Here is a 23038-nt window from a genome sequence, read left to right as displayed (position 1 = left end):
AGTCATAAATTGTCTAAGTATTCCATTATAACATCTCTACAGTTCAAACTTTGAACATATGTTCATAGTCTGGAAAAAATGGTGGGAATTATAAAACTTATTTTATAAAACCCACCACCCGTTAATTCTCTCCATATATGCATTGTTTATAGTAAATCTGATAATCAAATATCCATGTCAATTCATATTTTATTTATTTTATATTAAATATGTATAGAATATAAAATTTATCATATCATAATTCGTATTATCACATCAAAATACAAAATATATATATTTTTTAATTTTTACCAAACTTATATACATTTTTTTAAAATTTTAAATCATATTACTTTTATATTTTTTTTATCATTTTTATGCTATTTCATCATGTTGCGTCTAAAATTATCAATTATAACTAGATTGTTGCTAAAAAAAGGTTGTAAAACTATATCAATAATTGAAAATGTATTGCTACAATTTTCAATTTCTCAACCGTTCTAATTTCCTATATATAGAAGAGTAGAATAGCAAAATATTCCCAACCTTTTTCGACATAGCCAGCGACTGCCCAAGTCTCAGTTCGTAGTTACTGTCTAAACAAAAACAGTTACAAAGTTCATAGGAGTCTGAAATCCATGGTCCTATTAAAAAGGCCAGCAGATCTTTATGAGATGAAATGATACAAGAAAACACGATCAATTGGTAAATGATTTGATCCTACATTAAACATCAAGTTCATAACAATAGGAAATCAGTTAAGACCAAAATATCATAACAGGAGCATTCTGGCTCCATTAATGTTTAATCGGCATCCATCTCTTCTAGTGCAGCCCTGGCCGCAACCTTAGCTTCCTCCAAAAAGCCATCGGGAACCTGAAATCCCATGAAATATAAGGAACCACATTTCTTACAATCCAAACAAAATATATCTATGACTTGCAAGTTGCAACGAATTATCTCAATAAGAAATTTAAAAATATTATGAAGTAAATAAAATATTACTAATACTTTATAAATTGTTATCTTTAAACAATATTGATAGTACTAATTTGTGTAACCATTACAATATGATTATTTTGGTACTTTCAAACAGAAAAATTAGATTTTAAGTAATACTAAATACATTGATCTTTAATTCTAAGAATTAATGATTGTTTGCAATAGAAGGTGATTTCAAATCACAAGAGATAATATCATTGTAGTAATAAGATCATCTATGTGATCATATTATGATCTTGAAAATGATATTAATTGCACCGTAAGGTGGTTCTTGACATGTGAGATGATGCATATATGCTTCTATTATATGTGATTCAACAGAAGATTCCCATGTCAAAAGAGGCCAAAAAGACATGGGTTAAAGGCTTAAAGCATAAAAAGGACCTTACTTTTTTACTAAACTTACTTGGTATAGTGTAATTCACGTAACCAACCTTGTGTAGAAAGAAAAGGGCATGAATTTTGTAGTTGTAGCTAGTTAGAACGTTGGAATAAATGCATATCTAAAAGTGGGAGTGAAGAATTACCTTTTGATGTTGTTGCTTTGACTCGTCACAAACCCAACTCATCTCAAGTTCAAAAGCCTTATCCTTTGCTTCATCATGTACCTTGTAAATGCTGCTTAAGAATAACTCAAATGGTCAAATCTAGTCCTAGCATCAAAAACTTGCATTCTAAGGGAAAAGGAACAAAAGCACTACTCCTGCACCTCCATCTTAAAAGTTCAAGTTTTCTTCCTCATTTCTAATTTGTTTTGAATTTTACATACTGCAAACAGTGGCAAGTTAAAACGTACCAGTATACATTGCCAACTTGGTTACAAGGTAAATTAAACTATTCCCTTACTGTTGCCAGAGAAGTGATATTTCAGTTTGTTTTAACATGTAGGATACTAGGATGATATAGCTGGAGTGACATGCACTACAATCCATAATCCACACAAGATTATATGGTTAAGTCTTACATAATGACCTAAGTAAATATTTCCAATGCAAGTACAAGACCAAATTCCGACATATATGAGATAAAATCATATTTCTCAGAGAATTAAACTATTTTATATGTTTTGCATTACAGTCAAAGTAGCCTACAGCATTACAGATATGAAAGAAAATTTAGGACATTCTTTTACAAGATCTTTGTAAAATTATCTCTTTCGAGGTACAAGATAAGCTTAAAGTTACATTTTATCCAATCTCTTGGCAGCTGGTTTCTGTTAAAGCTTAAAGTTACATTTTATCCAAACTCTCAGAAGCTGGTTTCTGCTATGTAGTTGAATATTTAAGCAAAAGTACATTGGTTATTGTAAGGGAAAAAATAAATCTTTCCACCGCCATGACAGTCAAGCTATAATTGTGCTCAACCAGCCATTGCAAAGAATAACCAAATAAAAACAGGAAAAAAAAAAAACAATTTGATGTTGCTGCCTAGATTTTCACGTATTGCAAGGATAACAGAGACTAGCATTCAAAATGATGATGCAAGCAAGAATCTTTAAAGGGGAAAAAGGAAAGAAGAGAAAATTGAAAAAGAAATGGACAAACAATTTTAGAACCACCAATTAACATGTCCAGACTTCAAATAAGTAGATTAGAACAGGAACAAGAAGAAATTACCATAGGCAATACTCACATTTTGGCTACTTCAATAACCCCTTCCCTGCACGTCAATTCAGACAGCTTCAATTTTTCAATTTCTCTGTCCACATATTCCATTCAACCATAAACTTATCAGTTATTTACAAGATGAATGCAGAAAGAAAGAGGTAATCAAAGATTAAAAAGGTTGAGATCATGAGAGAGGTTTTAACATCTTTACATGTTTTGGAGGATATAGGCCCTAAAGAAACAGAATGGAGAATAACATGTCACGTAGCTAGGCCCAACTAATTTTGTGTTAAGGCTAATTTGACTTGAGTTGGTAACTCCTAGGCAAATGAGAAGTAGTGAAACAGCACATAGTGGTGGACGCATAGTTCATTGCCTTAATCTACTTGGGTACATCCACTCCACATTTTTATACTTTCTTGTTTATTAAAATTTTAAAAAAAAATGCAAACTTGGATTGAGGCTTACTTAAGCTCCATTGAGGGTTTTTATTTTTCAAAATTTAAACATAAACTTTAAAGAGTTCAATTTATACGTGCATAAAAAAAAAATCACAATACTCAGGAAATGCATAATTGGGGTAAAAAATCTTAATGATTTGAGAGAATGCCAGGAATATTTTCATTGCTGATTTGTTTTCACAAGAGAAAATATATGCAGAAAAAAAAAAAAAGAAGAAGAATAAGTCCATTAAAAGGCTTTTCAACTGGATGACCATTGCATCAAAATATAACATTAGCTTTCACTGGTTGAGAAGGCAAAAACAAAAGTCCAGAATATATAATGCTCAATCATCCCATCTAACTAGCCTGCATGACCAAATGATTTTATCAAATGTAGCCTCTACATTCCTGAGAACGAAAGAAATAGTTTTATAACTTACGTTTTGGCAGCTTGTTTTCCCTTCCCAATTGCAGCACCTAAATATCTCTATATCAATTTTAACAAGCAACAGGCAAACAGAAAGAAATACATTACCGACTAGTGGAAAATATAAATATACCAATAGACCTAACAACAACTTAGATAGAAAAATGAAGCCCTAATTAAGAAAAATCAACTTACATAGGAGATGCCAGATGGTTCAACCATATATAATTGGGGTCCATCTCTATCATAACCTCCGAGAATTACCCCACAACCAAAGGGCCTAAGCCACCAGTAGAGGGTGCATAAATGGACATAACTAGCGACACGTTGAGCAAGTTCTTTTATAGGAATGGCTTCACCATACACACTACACCACCGCCAACAAATGAAACTTATAATAACATGGACATATACCAAAACAATCAAAGCTGAATTTTGGGAATTGTAAGTAAAGAAAAAAAAAAAAAAAGAGGAAAAACCTTTCATAATTAGTAGCTTCAGATTTAGCACGTGCGACAATTTGTCTACCGTCAGCTGCTAATCCAGCCACTGCCTGAATTATAGTATCCAAAATCAGAGAAAGAGAGAATAAGAAATTCCAAATGTGGATAAAGATAAAGCTGAAAAAAGGGGAATAGGAAATACCATGCCGGAATGACGATGAACGGAGTGGATTCTTCGATTGGAACCAGGTAACATCATCTTTGATGTTATTAGCTTCTCTACTCCCTAAAATAATAATTAAAAAAAATTCATCCTCACTTAATGTTTGATTTTTTCAAAATAAACAATTAAAGAAAAATAAAAAAGAGTACCATGACAATCCCATCTTTGCATTTTATTCCAATTACAGTTCTGAAAAAAAAAAAAGAAAAAAAATAAGATTTTTGAACGTAAAGATATATATGAACTATGAAGAAGAAGAACGGACCCACTGTTATCGACGGCTTTGGCGGCATACTCAATCTGGAAAACGCGGCCGTCGGGAGAGAAAGTGGTAACAGAAAGATCGTAACCAGTTCCGATGCTGCTCATCCTTTTTCTCTGCTTTTTCCTACTTCAACACTTTGCTTTGCTTTTTCCTACTTTCCTTCCTTTGGAACTTCAATTATATTTTTCATCGTTTATTCAGTTTTCTTTCTTCTCAAGACTTCACGCCAACGGGCCTTCTTTTTCCACTCAAGCTTCGACTCTATTTTTATTGTTAATCCTGATCAGCCCAAACCCAGTTACTGTTTCGGACCCTCACTATGGATCGCATCAGCTCGAGTGAAGCCTGGTTGTCACTTATAGTATTGTCCAAGACTCGGATTTCATCCCACCCATTTTAGACCCGAATGAGTCCAACTCTATTTAACTTTAATATTTTTAATATAATTTAGAATTAAATTTAAATAAAAAATTATTGTTTATCCTGTCTTACCATGGGTTTAAAAATATTTGCCTACGTTTAGGTTTGGTGAGTTGGATCTAACCATTCGTATCATTATATCATATAAAATATTATATTTATATTATATTTTATACGAAAATTATATATTATAATTAATGTCGATATGAAAATATAAAATATAATTTTTTAATTTTATTAAATTTAAAATATAATTTTTTAAAAAATTTAAATAGTATTATTTTCATATTTTATCACTGTATCGTGTTTTACATTATCACATATAAATAAACAACTCAAACCATAAAATAGATTTACTAAAAAGATTATGCATTATTTTTACTTATAACTTATAAGAATATAATATATAATTATAAAGAAAAAAAATAGAAGATAGCAAAAAATTGTGATAAATTTTTAATTCTAATTATTAAAATTTAAATTATGACATTTTAAAGTGTATACAAAATTAAATTTTTACTTTAAATGAAAAAAAAAATTAATGTTACTTTTTTTTTTTTTTTGCCATCAATCAATGTTATTAAATTTGATAATACTTCCGATTTTCATTTTAGACATTTAAATTGATAGCGGTGATTTTGTTTTTTTGAAACTCAAACAATTGCGTTTTATATTGCTAATATTGCTATACATCCCCACGTGGCAATATGATATTAATATATCATTATTGTATGTTTTACCACATGAATGTCCGCAACGAATATAGTTAAGGAGTTGACACGTGTATTTAATAATAAATAATTTTCATAAATATAATATACTTTAATATTATCAACTTTCTAACAAAAGTTTAAAAGTCACTTATTAAAACCAAAGAACTTAATTCATTATAAATGTTTTTGTATATTTAAAATATAAGGGTTTATTTCTTCTCCGTTTGATGTGGATGTCTGTGGTTATAAAAGGTACGTTTGTTTCATTGAAAACAACTTAACGAAAAATATTTTAAGCATTTTTTTTTTTTTGTGTTTGTTTTATTAAAAATATATGATTCAATGAAAATTATTCTTGTGGTCAATGAAAAGTTAATTCATTTTTAGAGAAATTGTTTTCTTCTTTTGAAAATATTTTACATAGCTTGGAAAAAATTAGCACATCCACCTAAACCCTTTGACCCATGTGAAATTTTAGGTGCTATCAGCACCGCTGTTTCTCTCGTCAACAATTTATTTCGTTGGAGTGACACGTTTAGTTGGTATATTCACCTCTTTCATTTATTATTTCAGACGGTTGTTATTTGCACCCAAATAATTGTTCAACGCACTCTTTATTTTTAACATTTTATTCTTTTAGTCAACACATCTCACATTAAAAATACAAATTTATTAAAAACTCTAACACCTCATCATTTTTTCTCTCACATCCCATTCCCCTCTATTTCTCTATTCCCAACAAATTTTAATCTCCAATCAAACCAAATTCAAAGAAATTTTCAATTATTTAAAATAAAAAAGCATAAAATTAAATATAAATTGTTCGTTCTTTTTATTTTTTTATTTAATTTTATATTTAATTTCATAAAATTTCATGTAAAAATATTTGAATGTGATTCAAAATTATGAAAATAAAATTTTTAAAATTTAATTAGGCTTATGAATTTTTAAAATTTTATTATTTAAATAATTGGAGTTCAAGTTATATATTAAATTAAAATTTTTTTAATTAAATTCGACTAATTCACAAATAATTTAATTCGGTTACACACCCGGACACCCTGGATTAGAGGTCTAGGTTTTCTGTAATGAGTAAAAACACGTTTAAATTGAAGGCAAAGATAGAAAAAGAAAACAATGGCAAAGGAAACGGTCAAGTTTCATAAAATCATAATATTCAACAGTCAAAATTGCAGAAAAGACAGGCATGGAGCAAAGTCAATAGTCAAATACCATTACTTCCTATGTGGGACTGTAATGGGACAGTGAAACGTAAGAATTTAGTAAAGGTTTTATATACAATATTTAAAAAGGCGTAGACATTTCCATGGCCTGCTAACAGCTTCTTCGATCTTTTCTTTTTGTCCATCTTAATTCCAATGCCTTTCTTTCAACGGTATGGACTTTGGGTTTTTTTCTTCTGCTATTATATTCTTTCTTCGACCCCTTAAATGGGTTATCATTTTCGTTAACAATTAGTATTCTGCTTCTTCTTTTCCTTCCTTATGATTTGACAATTCTTTCTTCTCATCTGATCATCGGTCATGGGGATTTGTTGGCCTAAACCTGCAAAATGCGCTCATGCTTCTTCTAATAACTTTTCAGGTCGGTCTCACTTTTTTTGTTTCCTCTGATTTCATTTCTTATATGCTTCTTTTGTTCTCTTTTTTTTTTTTTTTGGGTCAGGAAAGATTTATCTTCTTTTCTTTTCCTAAAAATTTTGCTGTCGGGTCTGATCCTCTGTCAGGAAAGATTTGTCTTTTTTTTTGTCCTAAAAATCTTGCTGTTTTTGTTCAAAAAAAAAAAAAATAGGTAAGTTCAATATGCTATTTTTAAGTCTATTTAACCTTTCGCCATGGAATGTTTTCTATTTAAATCCCTAATGTTTTCATGGAAATGGTGATGAGTATATGAACTTTGTAAAGTTTGTGAGATGTTGATCTAGTCAGCCAAACGGAGACCTTTAGCTACTTCACAATTGATATTCTGCTGGTACCTTAGTCTGAAGGTGGTTATTAGGCAGATTTTTGCTGCTACAAAAATCTTAAATACACTTGGATTATGGTGGATTAATTCCATGCAATTTATGGATGGATTCAAACGACTAATTTGGTTTGTCTGGGTTATTTTGAAGTTTGATTTTGAGCAAACAAATGGCCGTTCATTTAACAATAAATCAATGCTCACTATCTGATTTGAATACAAAGGGGTTCGGCTCTATGTTTTGAGCGACTAGCTTCTTTTTCTTTTCCTGTGGTGAAGTTAGTATTAAAGACAAAGAATTTTGCATGACCATAATTCATTGGATGCACGTTTTTAACTTCAAATTGATCATAAGCAGAACATTGGTAATACAGTATTATGGTTCCTTTTTGGTTTTTGGTTTCAGGATGAAAATAATACTATGAATTTGTTTATTAAATATATTTATTTTCACGTTTCTCTTGTATCATGCACGTATTAATGAGCTATAGGTTTGATATGGCTTGGAAGGCAATAAATTCATGACTTCTGCTTTTTGTTATTTTAGGTAGTGCAAAGACTCATGGTAACACAAAGCAGGAATCAACTTCTTCCACCCAGAAATCACCTCTGGAAGTTTCCAACAATGAATTCATAGCATCGAAACCTCAAACACCTGTTTCCAGCAATCTCAAAGCTGATACATCTGTTTCTAGCAATCTCAAGTCTTTTAGTTTTAGTGACCTTAAAAATGCCACCAAAAACTTCCGTTCAGAAACACTTCTCGGAGAGGGAGGGTTTGGATGTGTTTTTAAAGGTTGGATTGATGAGAACACTTTTGCTCCTACCAAGCCTGGAACTGGAATTGTTGTAGCTATCAAAAAACTCAAGGCAGAAAGCTTTCAAGGCCACAAGGAATGGCTTGTATGATCTCTTGTTTATAAGTTTTATTTCCTCTGTTTCAGTTTTTCAAGTTCATATGTGAACCTGATTTCATTCTGATCAACTTTGTAGGCAGAAGTTAACTATTTGGGTCAGCTTCACCATGAAAATCTTGTGAAACTCATTGGTTATTGCGCTGAGTATGAGAATAGACTTTTAGTTTATGAGTTTATGCCAAAGGGAAGTTTAGAGAATCATTTATTTAAAAGTAAGCGTGTCTCTTTCTGCAGATTTTACTCTTTTTCCATTAATCGTCTTCTTATTATGTTAAATCATTTACTTTTGTACCAAGGCCTCATAAAAGTAAGATGTTAAACCACAATATGAATCTAGTTGTCTCCTATTGGCAGAAGCCTTATGCATGGCAGCTGGAGTGATGTGGTTTAGCTCTTAGGATGGTGGCATTTTTGCATATATGAGTTACTTTTATGTCATTTTCTTTTTCTCCTTCTTCATTAGTGTGATTCTTTAATCAGAATAGGATCTGATGTCTCGTACTAACACCATAACCATTATTGTTTTCTTCTTCCAGAAGGTGTTCAACCAATTTCCTGGGCTACACGGACGCAAATTGCAAGGGGCGTTGCTCAGGGATTGTCCTTTTTACATAGTTTAGATGCTAATGTAATCTACCGTGATTTAAAGGCTTCGAACATTCTTCTCGACTCAGTATGCTGAGACATCAAAAATTCTGACTTGTGATTGAGTTGTATAGCAGAGATGTTCTATTGAACATACATTTAATTTAAGGACTCATTGCTTGCTACATAAACTTTTGTAGGATTACAATGCAAAGCTTTCAGATTTTGGCTTGGCAAGAGATGGTCCAACTGGTGATAACACCCATGTTTCAACCAGAGTTGTTGGAACTCGAGGTTATGCAGCCCCTGAATATGTAGCAACAGGTATGCATCACCTTTCTTTTGAATACTATCTATACTTGTTTCTATAGAAAGAGTTACACCTAAAACTTGTGACCAGATAATGAGTAGAAAGAATATTTTGACATGCGTATCTGTTGCTTGCTATTAATGAGAAAAGTAAATATGAAAATAAGAAAAGAAAAAGGAAAGAACGATAACCATAATTGGAGCAGAATCTTGAGAAGCTGATATTTATCTATGCTGGGCACGAGCATGTTCTGTGTACTTTTCTTGAAATGCTTGAGACATTCAAGTGAAAAAGTTAGATCCCATATGTTCCCTGGATAGCCCAAGAAGAATCGATCACCTTTTCACACTTTTTGCATTTTTTCTTGAATAGGCTGTAAATCATCCCTCACTTGGGATTCACCTTATTACACTTTTTTTCACAATTTAGCTTAACTAGGTTGTAAATCATCTCTCACCTGGAATTCATTTTTTTGTTGAGCTTGAGATTATTCTCAAATTGCCTATAATCATTGAATACCGATACACTTAAAGAATGAATTGAAGTTGAATATTTTGGCTTGATTAGTAAATGAACTGAGATTAAGCAGTAAATTTTTTTTTTTTTAACAAACCTCATAACAGTTGTGTAGTAATCTTATTGTACTCTCAAAACTGTCATGCCTACTAAATTTTGCCTCAAATATGATGTCCTTAATTTCTTATGACCTTTGGCACATCTAGATTCCAAAAAACATCATGTTCTCACTGAGCCACTATGTCTCTGCTTGTTCACCGACGTATGTGACATGTGCCAAAGGCTCATTGCTATTGAACGTGATATGCTTAATATTCTGGGCTCATGATCATACCACCAACCAGTTTGTTTCATTGTTAATTTGTTTGCGGAAGCAATATATCACAATAAACTCATGGCAAATAAAACAATAATCAATAATTAATAACGCTAGAAAAATAGAACACACTAAGATTTACGTGAAAAATTTTCTAATGTAAAGGGAAAAAATCATGGACCAACAAAAAAAATTTCAGTATCAAATAATAAATGTACAAAGTTCTCCTCTAGTTAAAACTAGAGCTAAATAATAATTAGAGAAATAATTAGAGAAATTTTACTTAATAGGTGACTCGACAAATACACTTTAGATTTGTTTCTAGAGAGTTTCAACTCCAATCTCCATCGTTTAGAATGTGGAACATTGAGTCGTGAACGTGTTGACAAATTTCAGCTTAATCGGATTACTAATCGACCTTTATTCAAACTTTTGATCAAATTAACAGCTCCTTTGTTCTTTTTCTTTTCCTTTCACTTGATGACAACCTTTTTTTTCTTCTCTGGTGGCTTACATTCCTTTCACTTAAAACAACCCCTACCCTTTATATATAAAATAGGGGTTTTTTTTTTTTTCAATTGTCTAAAACAAAAGGCCTAAGGCTTTTAATTGGTCAAAAAGAATGTGGCTAGACCCACATTATAACAAATTTCCCTTCTAACCCCATTAAGAGGAGATCCATCACCATAGCAGTCTCATTTAGAACTTATCTTTATCAAGAAATCTATATCGGCCAAATTACTGTAGAACTCAAACTTTTCTTTGAAAATTGTCTTAGTCAACATATTAGCTACATTTTCGTTAGTATAGATTTTTTTCAACTGCATTTGTTGCTCCTCAATTACCGAACACAGCCAGTGATATCTAACATCAATGTGCTTTTATTTTAAAATAGTACATGGCATTCTTACTCAAATCTAAAGCATTTTGGCTATCACAAAACATCACACACTTTTTTTTATTCAATCTTAATTTAAGAAGAAAATATTTTATTCAAAGTATTTCTTTACCTGTTTCAGTTGCTGCAATATACTCAATTTCTGTAGTTGACAAGGTAACACACATTTACAACTTAAATTGTCAATATACAGCTCCTCTTGCAAAAGTGAACAAATACGCCGAAGTATATTTCTTACCATCAAGATCACTAGCGATGTCAATATAAGTAAACTCTTCTAAAACTGGTTGTGTAATTTCACAATTCAAGCATATTTTTTAGGTGCCTCTTAAATATCTGAAGATCTATTGCTTTCTAGTGAACTTTTCCTATATTAGAAAGAAATTTATTCACTGCACCAAGTGCATGAGTAATGTCAAGATGTGTGTAAACCATAAGATACATCGAAGAACTGATTGAAGAGCAATAAGTAATACTAAACATAGTTAGTTGTTTTTCCTTAATCGCCAGACAAGATTTCTTACTCATATGAAAATAGTTGGCAAGTGGAGTGCTAATTGATTTAGCATGCTACATGTTGAATCTACTACATCTTCAACATACTTTTCCTATGACAACTACAGCTTCCCAACTCTCTTATATCGGATAGTATCCATACCGAGAATCTGTTTTGCTGAACCTAAATCCTTTATTTCAAAAGACTTAAACAATTATTTTTTCAACCTGCAAACTATACTAGCATCTTGTTTTATAATTAATATATCATCAACATATAATAAGATAATAATGAAATTACTATAAAGGAATTTTTTAACATAGACACAAAGATCCACTGCAGTTCTTTTATAGCTGTACCATAAAAGAATCAAACTTCTTATATCATTGTTGCGGAGCTTGTTTCAAGTCATAAAAGCTCTTCTTCAATTTGCAAATTAGATGTTTTTTCCCTTTCGCTTAAAAACCCTTAGGTTAATTCATATAAATCTTTTCCTACAAGTTATCATGCAAGAATGTAGTCTTAATATCAAGTTGCTCAAGCTCAAGATTTAAACTAACTACTAATCCTAGTACCACTTAAATGAAACTCATCGTCATAATTGAAAAAAGCTCTTGTCAAAATCGATGTCGAGTTTTTGAGAAAAATCTTTCACCACAAATTGAGTTTTATACCTTACTAGCTTCTCACCATCCTTTTTCAGCTTGAACACCCATTTATTCTTCAATGATTTTTTCTTTTTCGAAACTTAACAAGATCATATGTGCCATTTTTCTGTAATGATTCCATTTTTTTTCATTGTTTTTAACCAATGCTATCTATTCAAAGTAGTCTGCACATCTTGAAAACTCTTTGGCTCTTTCTCACTAGTAACTAAAATAAAATATGAACTTAAAAACTTTATGGACAATTGATGCTCTCTTATAGATCTTGTAGGTTGATATTTTACATTACCTGATGTCAAAAAAAGCTTCCCCCTGCTCAACACTTTTTGGTGGAGAAGATAGTTCACACTACTTAACACTCTTTGGTGGAGATGATTGCTTCCTCCCTAAAAAATGATTGCATTTGGCTTATCACTAACATGGCTAGCTTAATCGTATCCTTGAGTTTTGTTTCTTGTTTATTTTCACCATCTGTGGCTCTAGGTGTAACCCTTTGTCAATGTTGAATCATCACACTCAATAGTAATGCATGTAGTTTTCTCACTCTTCTCAATGTCTGCTATGGTTTCTTTTCTATGAAAGAGCACATCTCTACTTCGTATTGTCTTTCTCTCCACTAGATCCCATAATCTGTAGCCAAATTTCTTATCACCATATCCGACAAACACACATTGTGGCTTTACTATCAAGCTTTGACCTCTATTCTGTCGACTCATACATGCATGCTTTATGTACAAAAACTTTTAAGTGAGAGTATGAAGCATCTTTTTTCGTTCACACTCTTTCTAAAATGTCAAAACTCAAAGTAATTAATGGTGATCTGTTAATCAATTAGTAGGTTGTGTTAATTGTTTCACCTTAGAATGGCTTTGGTAATTTTGTCATTCTTAGTATACATTTGACTTTTTTCATAATGGTGTGGTTTATTCTTTCAGCTACACTATTATGCTGCAGTATTTTAGGTTCTATCATCTCATGCTTAATCTCATGCTTTGAACAATATTCTTCAATGTTTTTGGATGCATATTCTCCATTATTTTCAGTTCGAATACACTTAAAGGGTGACCTTGTTATCTTTTTCACCATGTTATGAAATTTCTAAAAATACTATAATACTTGTTTTTTGTTTTTTCACATATACACCCATATCTTATATGAAGCATCATTAATAAAAGTAACAAACTATCTATTACCATCCAATTACTTAACTTTAATAGGACCATATACATTAGAATAAATCAATTTCAATATATTTTTTTTTCCTTTGAGAATGTTTATGAAAATAAAAAATACGAAGCCTGCCATACAAACAATAATTACATGAATCGAGAGACATACCTTTAGTCAAAGAAATAAGAGATTGCCTTATCAAAATCTGTAACCCTTTCTCGCTCATATGTGCCAGACTTTTTTGCCACATCTTCGTTAAAATATCATTTTCAACGGTTTTTATCTTATTGCATTTAATTTTATCCATGTATTGCACATTGTGTAGCATGGTTTTTCTCTTGCAATTATCAAAGATCCTTTGAGAAGCTTTCACTGTTCATTCTTTTGGTGACTCTCGTATCGTTTCTTATCAGGGACATTCATTATAAGAAAGTTTATTCTTATATCTGGCATGTCTTAACATCCTTTAAAGTTAATGTGCAGTCGTATTAGTTTGTACAACAATATCACCAACCCCAAACACATTCTTATTTCTCATTTTGGTGCAACTAAAATATCTTATTTTGTAATTTGTAAATAACTCTTTCTTTGTAACACAATGATATACTGTTCCAGTTTTAACTATCCGTTTAATGCTTAGATCACTAATATGATTGCAGTCATTATGTGTACAAATCAAAGTAACTGAATCATTATCTGAATTCACTATTATAACACTGTCATAATCTGAACTCTTGCCTTTCTCATCTTTTTGCTCTTGCTTCAAGATTTTACAATTTCATTTTATGATTAGGTTTACCATAATGGTAGCACTTTACTTTATCTTTGGACATGGATCTATATCTAGACTTTCTATAGTCTTTCGAGTTTTGACCTTTATTGATGTCTCTGCCCCTATTTTATGTGATAAGAGATTGATTCCCAGAGTGTGACTCTTTTCGCCTTGTTTTTCTATTAAGCATACTGTACTTCATTGTCTTTAACATCACTTTGTAGGAGCTGATTTAAGAACAATCACACCTTAAGTTTTCTAGCTATCTAGTAATAAACTTAGAGGAAACAACACTTTCATTTCATTATCCATTTTGAGCTTCATAGTAGTCATCCAATTGAATATATCTTGAAAATTATTCAAGTGCTTTGTAATCGATTGTCCATCATTATATTGTAAAGTTATAAGCTTTTTGACAAGCATAATTTTATTCATGTCTGTCTTCTTTTAATAGAATGTTGTTAATTTTTTTCAAAAGGTGTGGGCATATCTTCTGCACTACATGATGAAACATGCTGATATCGATCTATTTTCTAATTGTGTCCAGCATTTTTTTTTTAAACTTCTTTTAGCTTTTATTTTTCATATATGCTGGTTTAGCCAAATCACTAAATACAAATTCATACAAATCTTTGTAATATAAATAATCCTCAATTAGTGGTTTTCAAATTGAATAATTTGATGTTGTCAATTTTATTATGAAACCTATATCACTCTTCATAAACTCAAATAGAATTTACATTTATTTTGGGTTACTACTATACCAATGTCTCTAAAATAATCATAACTCTGATGTCACTTGTTGAGTTTAAAGTCAACAACATAGAAAAAATAAAATATACTAAAATTTACATGAAAAATCCTCAAATATAGAGGAAAAAAATCATGGATCACCAAAAAAAAATCTATTTTCAAATAATGGATATATAACATTTTTCTCTCTAATTAAAACTGAAATTAAATAAAAATTAAAAAAATAATTAAAAAAATTTCATCAAATAAGTAACTTAATAATTACATTTTGTATTTATTTATAATGAGTTTCAATTTCGTTCATAATATAAATATTAAATCATAAATATATTAATAAAATTTTAACTCAATTAAATTACAGATCTTTATTTACTGTTGATCAAGCTGACAACTCCCTCTTATCCTTTATCTTCTCTGGCGGCTCACTAAAACAGCCCCACCTTTATATATAAAATAGTATTTGCTTTTGTCGGTTGTCTAAAACAAAAGGCCCAAAGCCTTTAATTGGTAAAAGAATGGTGTTGCACCATAACATAATTTTCATTTGTATGTCCAAGTAGAGGGAAATTAAACTGAAAGAAAAACTATGGGAGGTGGAACTAACTCCCATCTGCGATACATACCACTGTAATTATCTTATAATTAAAAGGGGAAAGGTAAAAGATTGAGAGCTTATTTATTTAGTTTTCGCAGTATACTTCAGGTTGGAAGTTAGTGCCTTTGAAAGGGATGATATTGGGAAAAGCTACCATCTTGGTACTTTGAAATGATCCTTTTGTTTTTGAGCTTGTTTTGTTACTGCCTTTTGAAATGGAAAATTTATTAACCTGATTTCTGCAGAGGGGTATCTATCCTACTAATGAGCCAGTTTAAACCTCGCAGGTCATTTGACCCCAAAGAGCGATGTGTACAGCTTTGGTGTTGTACTATTAGAGTTACTTTCGGGACAACGGGCAATGGATGATGAGAGAGTTGGGTTTTCGGAAGAAACACTCGTGGACTGGGCGAAACCATTCCTAAGTGACAACAGGAAAGTACTAAGGATAATGGACACAAGGTTGGGGGGGCAGTACTCTAGAAAAGGAGCACAAGCTGCCGCTGCTCTTGCGTTGCAATGCTTACATACGGATCCTAAGAACAGGCCATCCATGGCTGATGTTCTAGTCTCGTTAGAACGACTCCATGCATCAAAGGGTACACCAAGGACGCCCCAACATTCACAAGCAAAGCTGGATCATCATGGGATGAAGCATGTGAATAGCCCTCACAAGACAAGAGTTTCAACTGCAAATTCACTTTGAAAATATAGTTTTTCTCAAGGCAAATTCACTTACGGTAAGCAGGAATTTTCTCCAACTATCGTTCGGGGCCTTGTATGCAAGAACGAAACAAATGGAAGAGACACAGTATACCCGAGTTTGCGAGAGTGTTGTTGAATATGTGTATAATTATTATTATAACATTAAAATCCTTATGTACATTAGCCATACGTTTTTCTTGTATCAATCTTAATAAAAAAGTTTTGATCACTAGGAAATCTTGCTCCTGCTAAGAAACCAAATCTTGTTTTAGAGCCTATGTTAATCAAAGTTTGAGCTTTCTGATTTTAACAAGGTATCCAAAGCTTTTCCGCTAATTTGTTATTCTCAATTTTTGAAAGGAGAAAATTGCTTGAAAAAACGATTCAGTCTAAAAGATGTTATATTTTATAATTGACGTTATGGATAGAATTTAAAAAATTAAAAATTTAATACTCTAATGACATATCGTTATCAAATGATTGTTGAAATTAGTTGCTTAACATTTCATACTTAAATTAGTAAGACAACAATCTTGTAAAATTTTCGCCTGTGAGATTTTGTGGTCACATGGGATGGGATTCAAATTTTTTGAATGAATGAATAAAAATTACTTTCATTGAATTAATAGTTTATACATTATCAAAATTTTAAATTGCACAAATAATGATAAAATATCTTCTTTTTTTTTTAATTTATCATATGATTTATTAATTTTTTAAAAAATATACCATAACGAGATATGTAATAATTTTTCTAATCCATTAACAATATTGTATTAAATAATTTTTTTACTAAAAAATAAAATGACAAAGAAAGAAAGAAAGAAAGGTAAAAGCATTGGATATGCCGTTAGAGGGCCGATTGGATGGAGATGGACTCAGTTTGCGGGCCTATTGGCAGTTTCTGGTTTGAACCGGGTCCGGTTCTTGAAGCTCCTCAACATGAAGTTAGCCAATGGCAAAGGGCAATATGCCATTGCATTCGCAATATCTAGGGTTTGAGTAGCCTCACAATTTGACGACTCCATATATATACCACTCATACCATTCATACTCCTACTTTTTCTTCCTCTCATTCCGTCTTTGCTTCATTTTTGCTCAGATTTCCCATCACTTCTTTCTTTTTTCTTCTCCCAATTCACAAAAATGGCCATCACTTTCTCAGATCTCCACACTGAGTCTGGCCTTAAGTCTCTTGATGACTTCCTCTCTGGCAAATCTTACGTCTCTGGGTATGTGCCCCAATTATCATCCCACTATTTTCGTAAAACCCAATTTTTTTTTTTTTTTTGCTCTAAGTATTAAAAATGAAATTTTCATGGGTTTTTGGTTTTTCCCAGGAATAAGCTGACCAAGGATGACATTAAAGTTTATGCTGCTGTTTTGAAGAATCCCGGTGATTCTTTTCCCAATGTTAGCCAGTGGTATAATTGTGTGTGTTCCCATCTTGCCACTTGGTAATGTTTTTTTCCTTCTTATTCCCGTTATACACTTTTATGGATAAGAATTTTTTTTTCGGTTACTTGGTAAGATCTGTCTTTAGAATTATTACTGTATCTGAAGATTATGTATTGGAAATCCTTTGTTATTTTAATGGTTCGTAGCTTCCCTGGGAAAGCTGTTGGCGTTGGACTTTGTGGCAAAGCTGCTCCAGCTGAATCTGCTGAAGCTGAGGTTTGTCTCAAGTTGATTTCTTTTATCCAACTCATATCTGTCTTTTAAGTTTTAGTTTGATTGCCGCTTAGTAATGGAGGGTTCAAAATGAGTAAATGAAAACTAAAGGTAAAATTTAAAGCCTACAGATCAATATAACTAAATGAGTTGATCAATAATATGTAAATAGTTAACTGAAAATAGTATTTGTAAACAAAATTGAATTGTTAATTGATGAGCGTTGGAATTTTATCATAATATTTAGTTCAATCACCTAAAATAAAATATTAAAATTGTCTTTTAAAAAAAAATTACTTGTATGTATAATCTATTTAACAAGCTCTATTTATCTGTCTCCTTTGATTTTAATTTTAGTTATAATTTGATTGCTATGAATTGGGAACTTTGTGAATGTCATCTAAAGCACTTTACCTAGGTCTTGTCTTCTCTCTTTACAAGGTTAAGATTTAAAGTTTGAATTCTCCTCTTGCCCTTGGCTTCGTCAAATGTACCCCAAGAAAGAAAGCAACTGCTTTTCAAATAGGGCTAGTAACTTTGGAGCTTATTGATTTGAAAATGCTGACCTTGGGGAGTCCATTTGGTCTCTGCATCAGTACTCTGGTTATCAGTTTTGCTAGTGTAATTGTTTATTCAAAATTTTTTTCTGTTTTATGCTGTCAGGCTCCTGCTGCGGATGATGATGATGATGACTTAGATCTGTTTGGTGATGAGACGGAGGAGGAAAAGAAGGCAGCAGAGGAGAGGGAAGCCTCTAAAAAGTCAGCTAAGAAGAAAGAGAGTAAGTATTTGTGTTGATTAAAGTAACTTGTTCTTTTCATTTTCATGTGAAGGATGCATCTTTTGCTGCTTTGATTGTAGTCTTCTGACATTTGTTGATTCACAGGTGGAAAGTCTTCTGTGCTTTTGGATGTTAAACCATGGGATGATGAGACTGACATGAAGAAGTTGGAAGAAGCTGTTCGATCTGTTGAGATGCCTGGGCTTTTGTGGGGAGCATGTATGGTTTGGTTTTAATTTCTATTATATTAAATTTGTCGAAACAATGTGCGCAAACAATTCCTTTCCTAATGTTTATAAATTTTTGCATTAAATACTTGCAGCAAAACTGGCTGCTGTTGGATATGGCATTAAGAAGCTCCAGATCATGCTTACTATAGTGGACGATCTTGTTTCTGTTGATAACCTTATAGAGGAGCACCTCACAACAGAGCCACGCAACGAACATATTCAGAGTTGTGACATTGTTGCGTTCAACAAAATTTAGACGAGGACAATTGTTTTATGCAACAGCTGTTAGAGTTAGCCAATTTTGGCCATGTTATCCAAACCTTTTTCCCTTCCTTTCCCCTATATTATTTTCTTTTGGGCTGTGCTTGCTACTGCTTCTGCTCTAGATTTGGAAGAGATGAAAGTACTTCAATGATGTTTTGCTGAAATTGTATTCTGGTATAATGTTTAATGTTTTGAGTGACTTTGCAGATTGCATAAACTTTTATCTAATCTCTTGCTACTGCTTCTTCTCTAGATTGAGAAGAGATGAAAAGATTAAGTACTCCATTATGGTTTGCTGAAATGTTTTTCTGGTATAATGTTCAATGTTTTGAGTCAGTTCAAGTTTGTCCAAGAACAGATAAGTGACATTGGAGATTGCATAAGCTATTGAACTTTAGATGGAAATGGAAGTCATTGATGGCCGTTTTGGATCTTTTTTTAGTAAGAGATTAGATTAAAAGTTGTCATATTAATAAAATGCCTTAGTTGGATTTATATATCCATGTCATTTTATTAAATGACTTTGTGCTTTTCATACCAAACACCTAGGAATGATATCTCAAAGCAAATGCACACCACATTACAAACAATTATAAGTGAAAGAACAAAAATGATATACATAAACTATAAGAATAACCTTGCTTTCATCTAAGCTTTCCAAGTTTCTTGTCCTGCAAACAACAAAGTCAGGAGTAGTAAACGATGCTTGGCTTCGGAATTAACAGGGCAGGCAGATGTTACTTGATAACAACATTTGAGGCAATTATGTTTTGTACAAAACAGCCAACATATTCTTTTCCTGATTTCAGTTTTAGAATATACCATATGATCTCCTGGATCATCTGCCACTGCCTGGATGTTGGGTTGTTTCTTGAATGAAAAAACCTTGGTTTTTTTCTACCCGAATTATTTTGTAACTATAGTTCCAAATCAACTATCATTGTCGATAAAAAACTACAAGAACCCCATTGATTCTTTATCATGTGCTGTTTTCATCTTCTCCCCTCCAAAGATGACTATAACTTGTCATGTAGCATAGAATTATAGAGAAAACAGATGGCTTTAAAACAGATAAAGTGTTTGTAAATTCCCAATGGAAAGTCAAAGGGCAGTGGTGATCCAGGATGCATCTAAAGAAGTTTGTTCAAGTGCCATTAGGTGGGCACTTCATGGCTTATTTCTCAAGCCTGGAGATTTGCATGTCCTCCTTGGAGTTCTTCATGAGGTTAACTATCCTCGAACGATATCTTTCAAGGGCACTAGAAAGCTTTGTAAGCCTTCATCCTTACAAAAAATTTGAGATTATTTGTCAGTTTGCTTGTTTGAATTTATGCAATTCAATTTTTTTCCACTCCTCTTAAAGTGGGATACAGAAGCAAAGTGGACTCCAGTTCAAAGTTTGGAGCAAACCCCAGAATTGTTGATAGGGAAGCAGCAAGGAAGGAGTATGAGAACAATGCTGACATAATGGACATTTCAAAGCTTTGCAAAGCAGAAAAGGTAGTCAAATGCATTGGCATTAGAACAGTTCTGAGTTCTATGTTGGTATTATTTTAAGCAGAATATCATTGAATAGTTGGTATCTCAAAAAATAATGAGCTAATGAGAGATCATCATTGATATCTCAGGTTCAATTTAGGATACAAGTGGCTGCAGGAGCTTCACCAGCAGTTGTGGCTGTGTAATCAGCAGAAAATTTGAGGGCAACATGGCTAATTCTAGACAGGTTTGGCCAAAATCAAATCAGGATGAGAAAATTGTATTTTATAGAAGATGAAATGAAACTACTGCAAGTGGAATCAACACAGACAAGAAACCAAAGACTTAGATTCTTCAAACTCATAGCTAATTAGATTGCAAATGGATTGTTTAATAGAAGCAGCAATTCCCTGTTAAATATATACTGATTCAAAAAGATCATTTATGGAACAGGAAGATGAAGAAAAACAAGATAATCTTTCTGGAAAAGCTTTCATGTGGGATATCGAGGATGAAGAGGAATAATGGCCTATTGAGAGGAAACAAAATTTTGTGTTACTTATGATGATATGATGCTAGGGGCCCCAGAAGAAGAAGATCTTTTCAGCATTGAACTTTTCCCAACATGTAAGATGAATTATGACATATCACTTCAGTATTTTATCTGCCTAATTATACTCTCTAGTTCACAGTTAAACACACACACACACACACACACCCCTTTCTTGTTGTTTCCAACTTTCTTACCTTTACGTTTGCTATATTGTTTTTCTGAAAAGATGGGATATTCCAACAGTAATAATTTTGATAATTTATGTGGAAGGTCAAGCAGAAGCAAATCAAGTGAGTCAAAATCAAATACTCGCATATACCAGCAGTTTTGCAGATTCAAATATAAGGTTGCAAGCTAAGGAAACTGGAAATCCAGCATGCATCATTTGTGATAATAGAATGCAACTTGTTAAATGGAGAAAAGATTTCACATATGTGGAACTCTATGCTGCTACAGATGGATTCTCATCAAAGAACAATCTATCTGAAGATGGTATTGAATGTGCTTTCAGAGGTCAGCTAGAAAATAAGCTGAGGATTGTGATTAAGCCTGCACACAACAAAATATACTTCGAAGAACCAAAGAAATTTGAGTCAGAAATAGAAATACTCAGCAGAGTTATACACAAGAACTTGGTCATGCTGCTAGGATGCTGTGCAGAAAGAAGTAGGCTGCTTGTATATGAGTATGCGTGCAATGGTTCACTTAATCAACATTCATCAAGTAAGGAGAAACAAATGGAAAAAAACCTTCTGAATCAGCTTTTTCAATAAATACTTAGCATTATAAACAGGGTTCAAAGTTAATACTATACTATACAAATGGCTTCATGTGAAGCAGAATGTCAACCTATGCCATTGAGCCGGACAGAGAGGCTAAAAGTAGCACTTGGTGCATCCAGAGGTCTAAGCCATCTACATCAAAACAACATCATTCACAAAGACATACGACCAAGTAACATTCTTCTAAACCATGGTTTTGAACCACTGGTAATGACTTGAATATCATATGCATACTAAGTTAACTTTAATATAATAATTTGAAATTTGATGTTAAATGTTATAATATGTTCTGTTAGCTTGGAGATTTTGGGATAGAAACAATGCGATCAGATGATCAGAACTTTCAGACATCTAGGTATTTAGCTCCAGAATATCTCGAGAATGGAACATTCTCTACTCAGACAGATGTATACTCGTTTGATGTGGTTCTACTTGAGCTCATAACTGGCCAGAGGACCATGGACAAGAAGATGGAACAAAAAGGTTTTTTGACATGGGTAATTTGCAAAACACTATAATCATACATTGAAAATGAACTTATGGTTTTAAGTTTAACTTAGTTAATTTATGCAGTCACTTTTAAAATGTGATATTCAATAAATCTAGAATTCAAATCTTTGTACTTAGAAACTCTTTTCATATTTTGTGATTGCGGCCTTTTTTTTTTTTCTTTTTAAATTATGGTAACTAGAAATTATAAAACTTTCTTGCTTCTTTATCCCGCCCCCCCCCCCCCCCCCCCCACCAAAAAAAAAAAAAAAACTAGAAAGGAAATTTTCGACAGGCAAGAGCAATTCTCAAACAAAGAAGGTATTTAGAGCTAGTTGATCCAAGAATTGCTAATTCCCATGATGTCTTCCAGCTTTACAGGATGGCCCAAGTGGCACCAAAATGTCTAAGCAAAAAACCCAAGAAAAGATTACCCATGGATCAGGTAAACGTCATGCCATTCCAAGCAAAATCTAACAATTACAAAAACTGTAAAGGAATATTGAACTATGTATTGAATCTATCCAGAACCAGAAAAGATCACAAACGTATTAAACTTGATCTTTAGTCTCAACTTCAATTAAAA

General features: G+C 32.2%; 4 protein-coding genes and 1 pseudogene across 6 annotated transcripts; 4 read left to right on the top strand and 1 right to left on the bottom strand.

The window, feature by feature from the left end:
• Positions 1-507: 507 nt before the first annotated feature.
• Positions 508-4626, bottom strand: LOC111303883 (proteasome subunit alpha type-3-like). 2 transcript variants are annotated; one of them, XM_022900374.2, is made up of 9 exons: positions 4390-4626; positions 4274-4313; positions 4104-4187; positions 3938-4011; positions 3654-3825; positions 3472-3518; positions 2614-2679; positions 1509-1599; positions 508-855 (listed from the first exon to the last, which is right to left on the bottom strand). In XM_022900374.2, the coding sequence occupies exons 1-9, from the start codon at positions 4491-4493 to the stop codon at positions 784-786; spliced, it is 750 nt and encodes a 249-aa protein (XP_022756109.2). In that variant the 5' UTR covers positions 4494-4626; the 3' UTR covers positions 508-783. The 2 variants fall into 2 exon arrangements, with proteins under 2 accessions (XP_022756109.2, XP_022756110.2); XM_022900375.2 differs by having other exon boundaries at positions 2614-2640; positions 4390-4573.
• A 2307-nt stretch (positions 4627-6933) lies between these two features.
• LOC111303882 (putative serine/threonine-protein kinase PBL18) lies at positions 6934-16432 on the top strand. The gene is made up of 6 exons (XM_022900371.2): positions 6934-7127; positions 8053-8408; positions 8499-8634; positions 8959-9095; positions 9208-9331; positions 15786-16432. Exons 1-6 carry the CDS (start codon positions 7067-7069, stop codon positions 16202-16204), a joined length of 1233 nt encoding a protein of 410 aa, XP_022756106.2. The 5' UTR covers positions 6934-7066; the 3' UTR covers positions 16205-16432.
• A 720-nt stretch (positions 16433-17152) lies between these two features.
• On the top strand, positions 17153-19366 carry LOC111303880 (elongation factor 1-beta-like). The gene is made up of 6 exons (XM_022900370.2): positions 17153-17435; positions 17544-17660; positions 17808-17877; positions 18538-18655; positions 18761-18874; positions 18978-19366. The coding sequence occupies exons 1-6, from the start codon at positions 17350-17352 to the stop codon at positions 19139-19141; spliced, it is 669 nt and encodes a 222-aa protein (XP_022756105.1). The 5' UTR covers positions 17153-17349; the 3' UTR covers positions 19142-19366.
• Positions 19367-19512: 146 nt separating this feature from the next.
• On the top strand, positions 19513-21427 carry LOC111302706 (uncharacterized; annotated as a pseudogene). Its single transcript, XR_016326817.1, has 5 exons — positions 19513-20420; positions 20513-20649; positions 20778-20875; positions 21082-21255; positions 21408-21427. The product of XR_016326817.1 is annotated as an uncharacterized LOC111302706 (transcript).
• LOC149515257 (proline-rich receptor-like protein kinase PERK8) lies at positions 21283-22698 on the top strand. The gene is given in 2 exon segments (XM_089742737.1): positions 21283-21904; positions 22022-22698. Coding segments are annotated over 2 exon segments (528 nt in total). The 5' UTR covers positions 21283-21579; the 3' UTR covers positions 22225-22698.
• The last annotated feature ends 340 nt before the right edge of the window (positions 22699-23038 follow it).

Source organism: Durio zibethinus, chromosome 13 (assembly GCF_047325235.1).
Source record: "Durio zibethinus cultivar Kanyao isolate XHJ-2024 chromosome 13, ASM4732523v1, whole genome shotgun sequence".
Classification (NCBI taxonomy): domain Eukaryota; kingdom Viridiplantae; phylum Streptophyta; class Magnoliopsida; order Malvales; family Malvaceae; genus Durio; species Durio zibethinus.
This window is presented reverse-complemented; position numbering and strand designations above follow the sequence as displayed.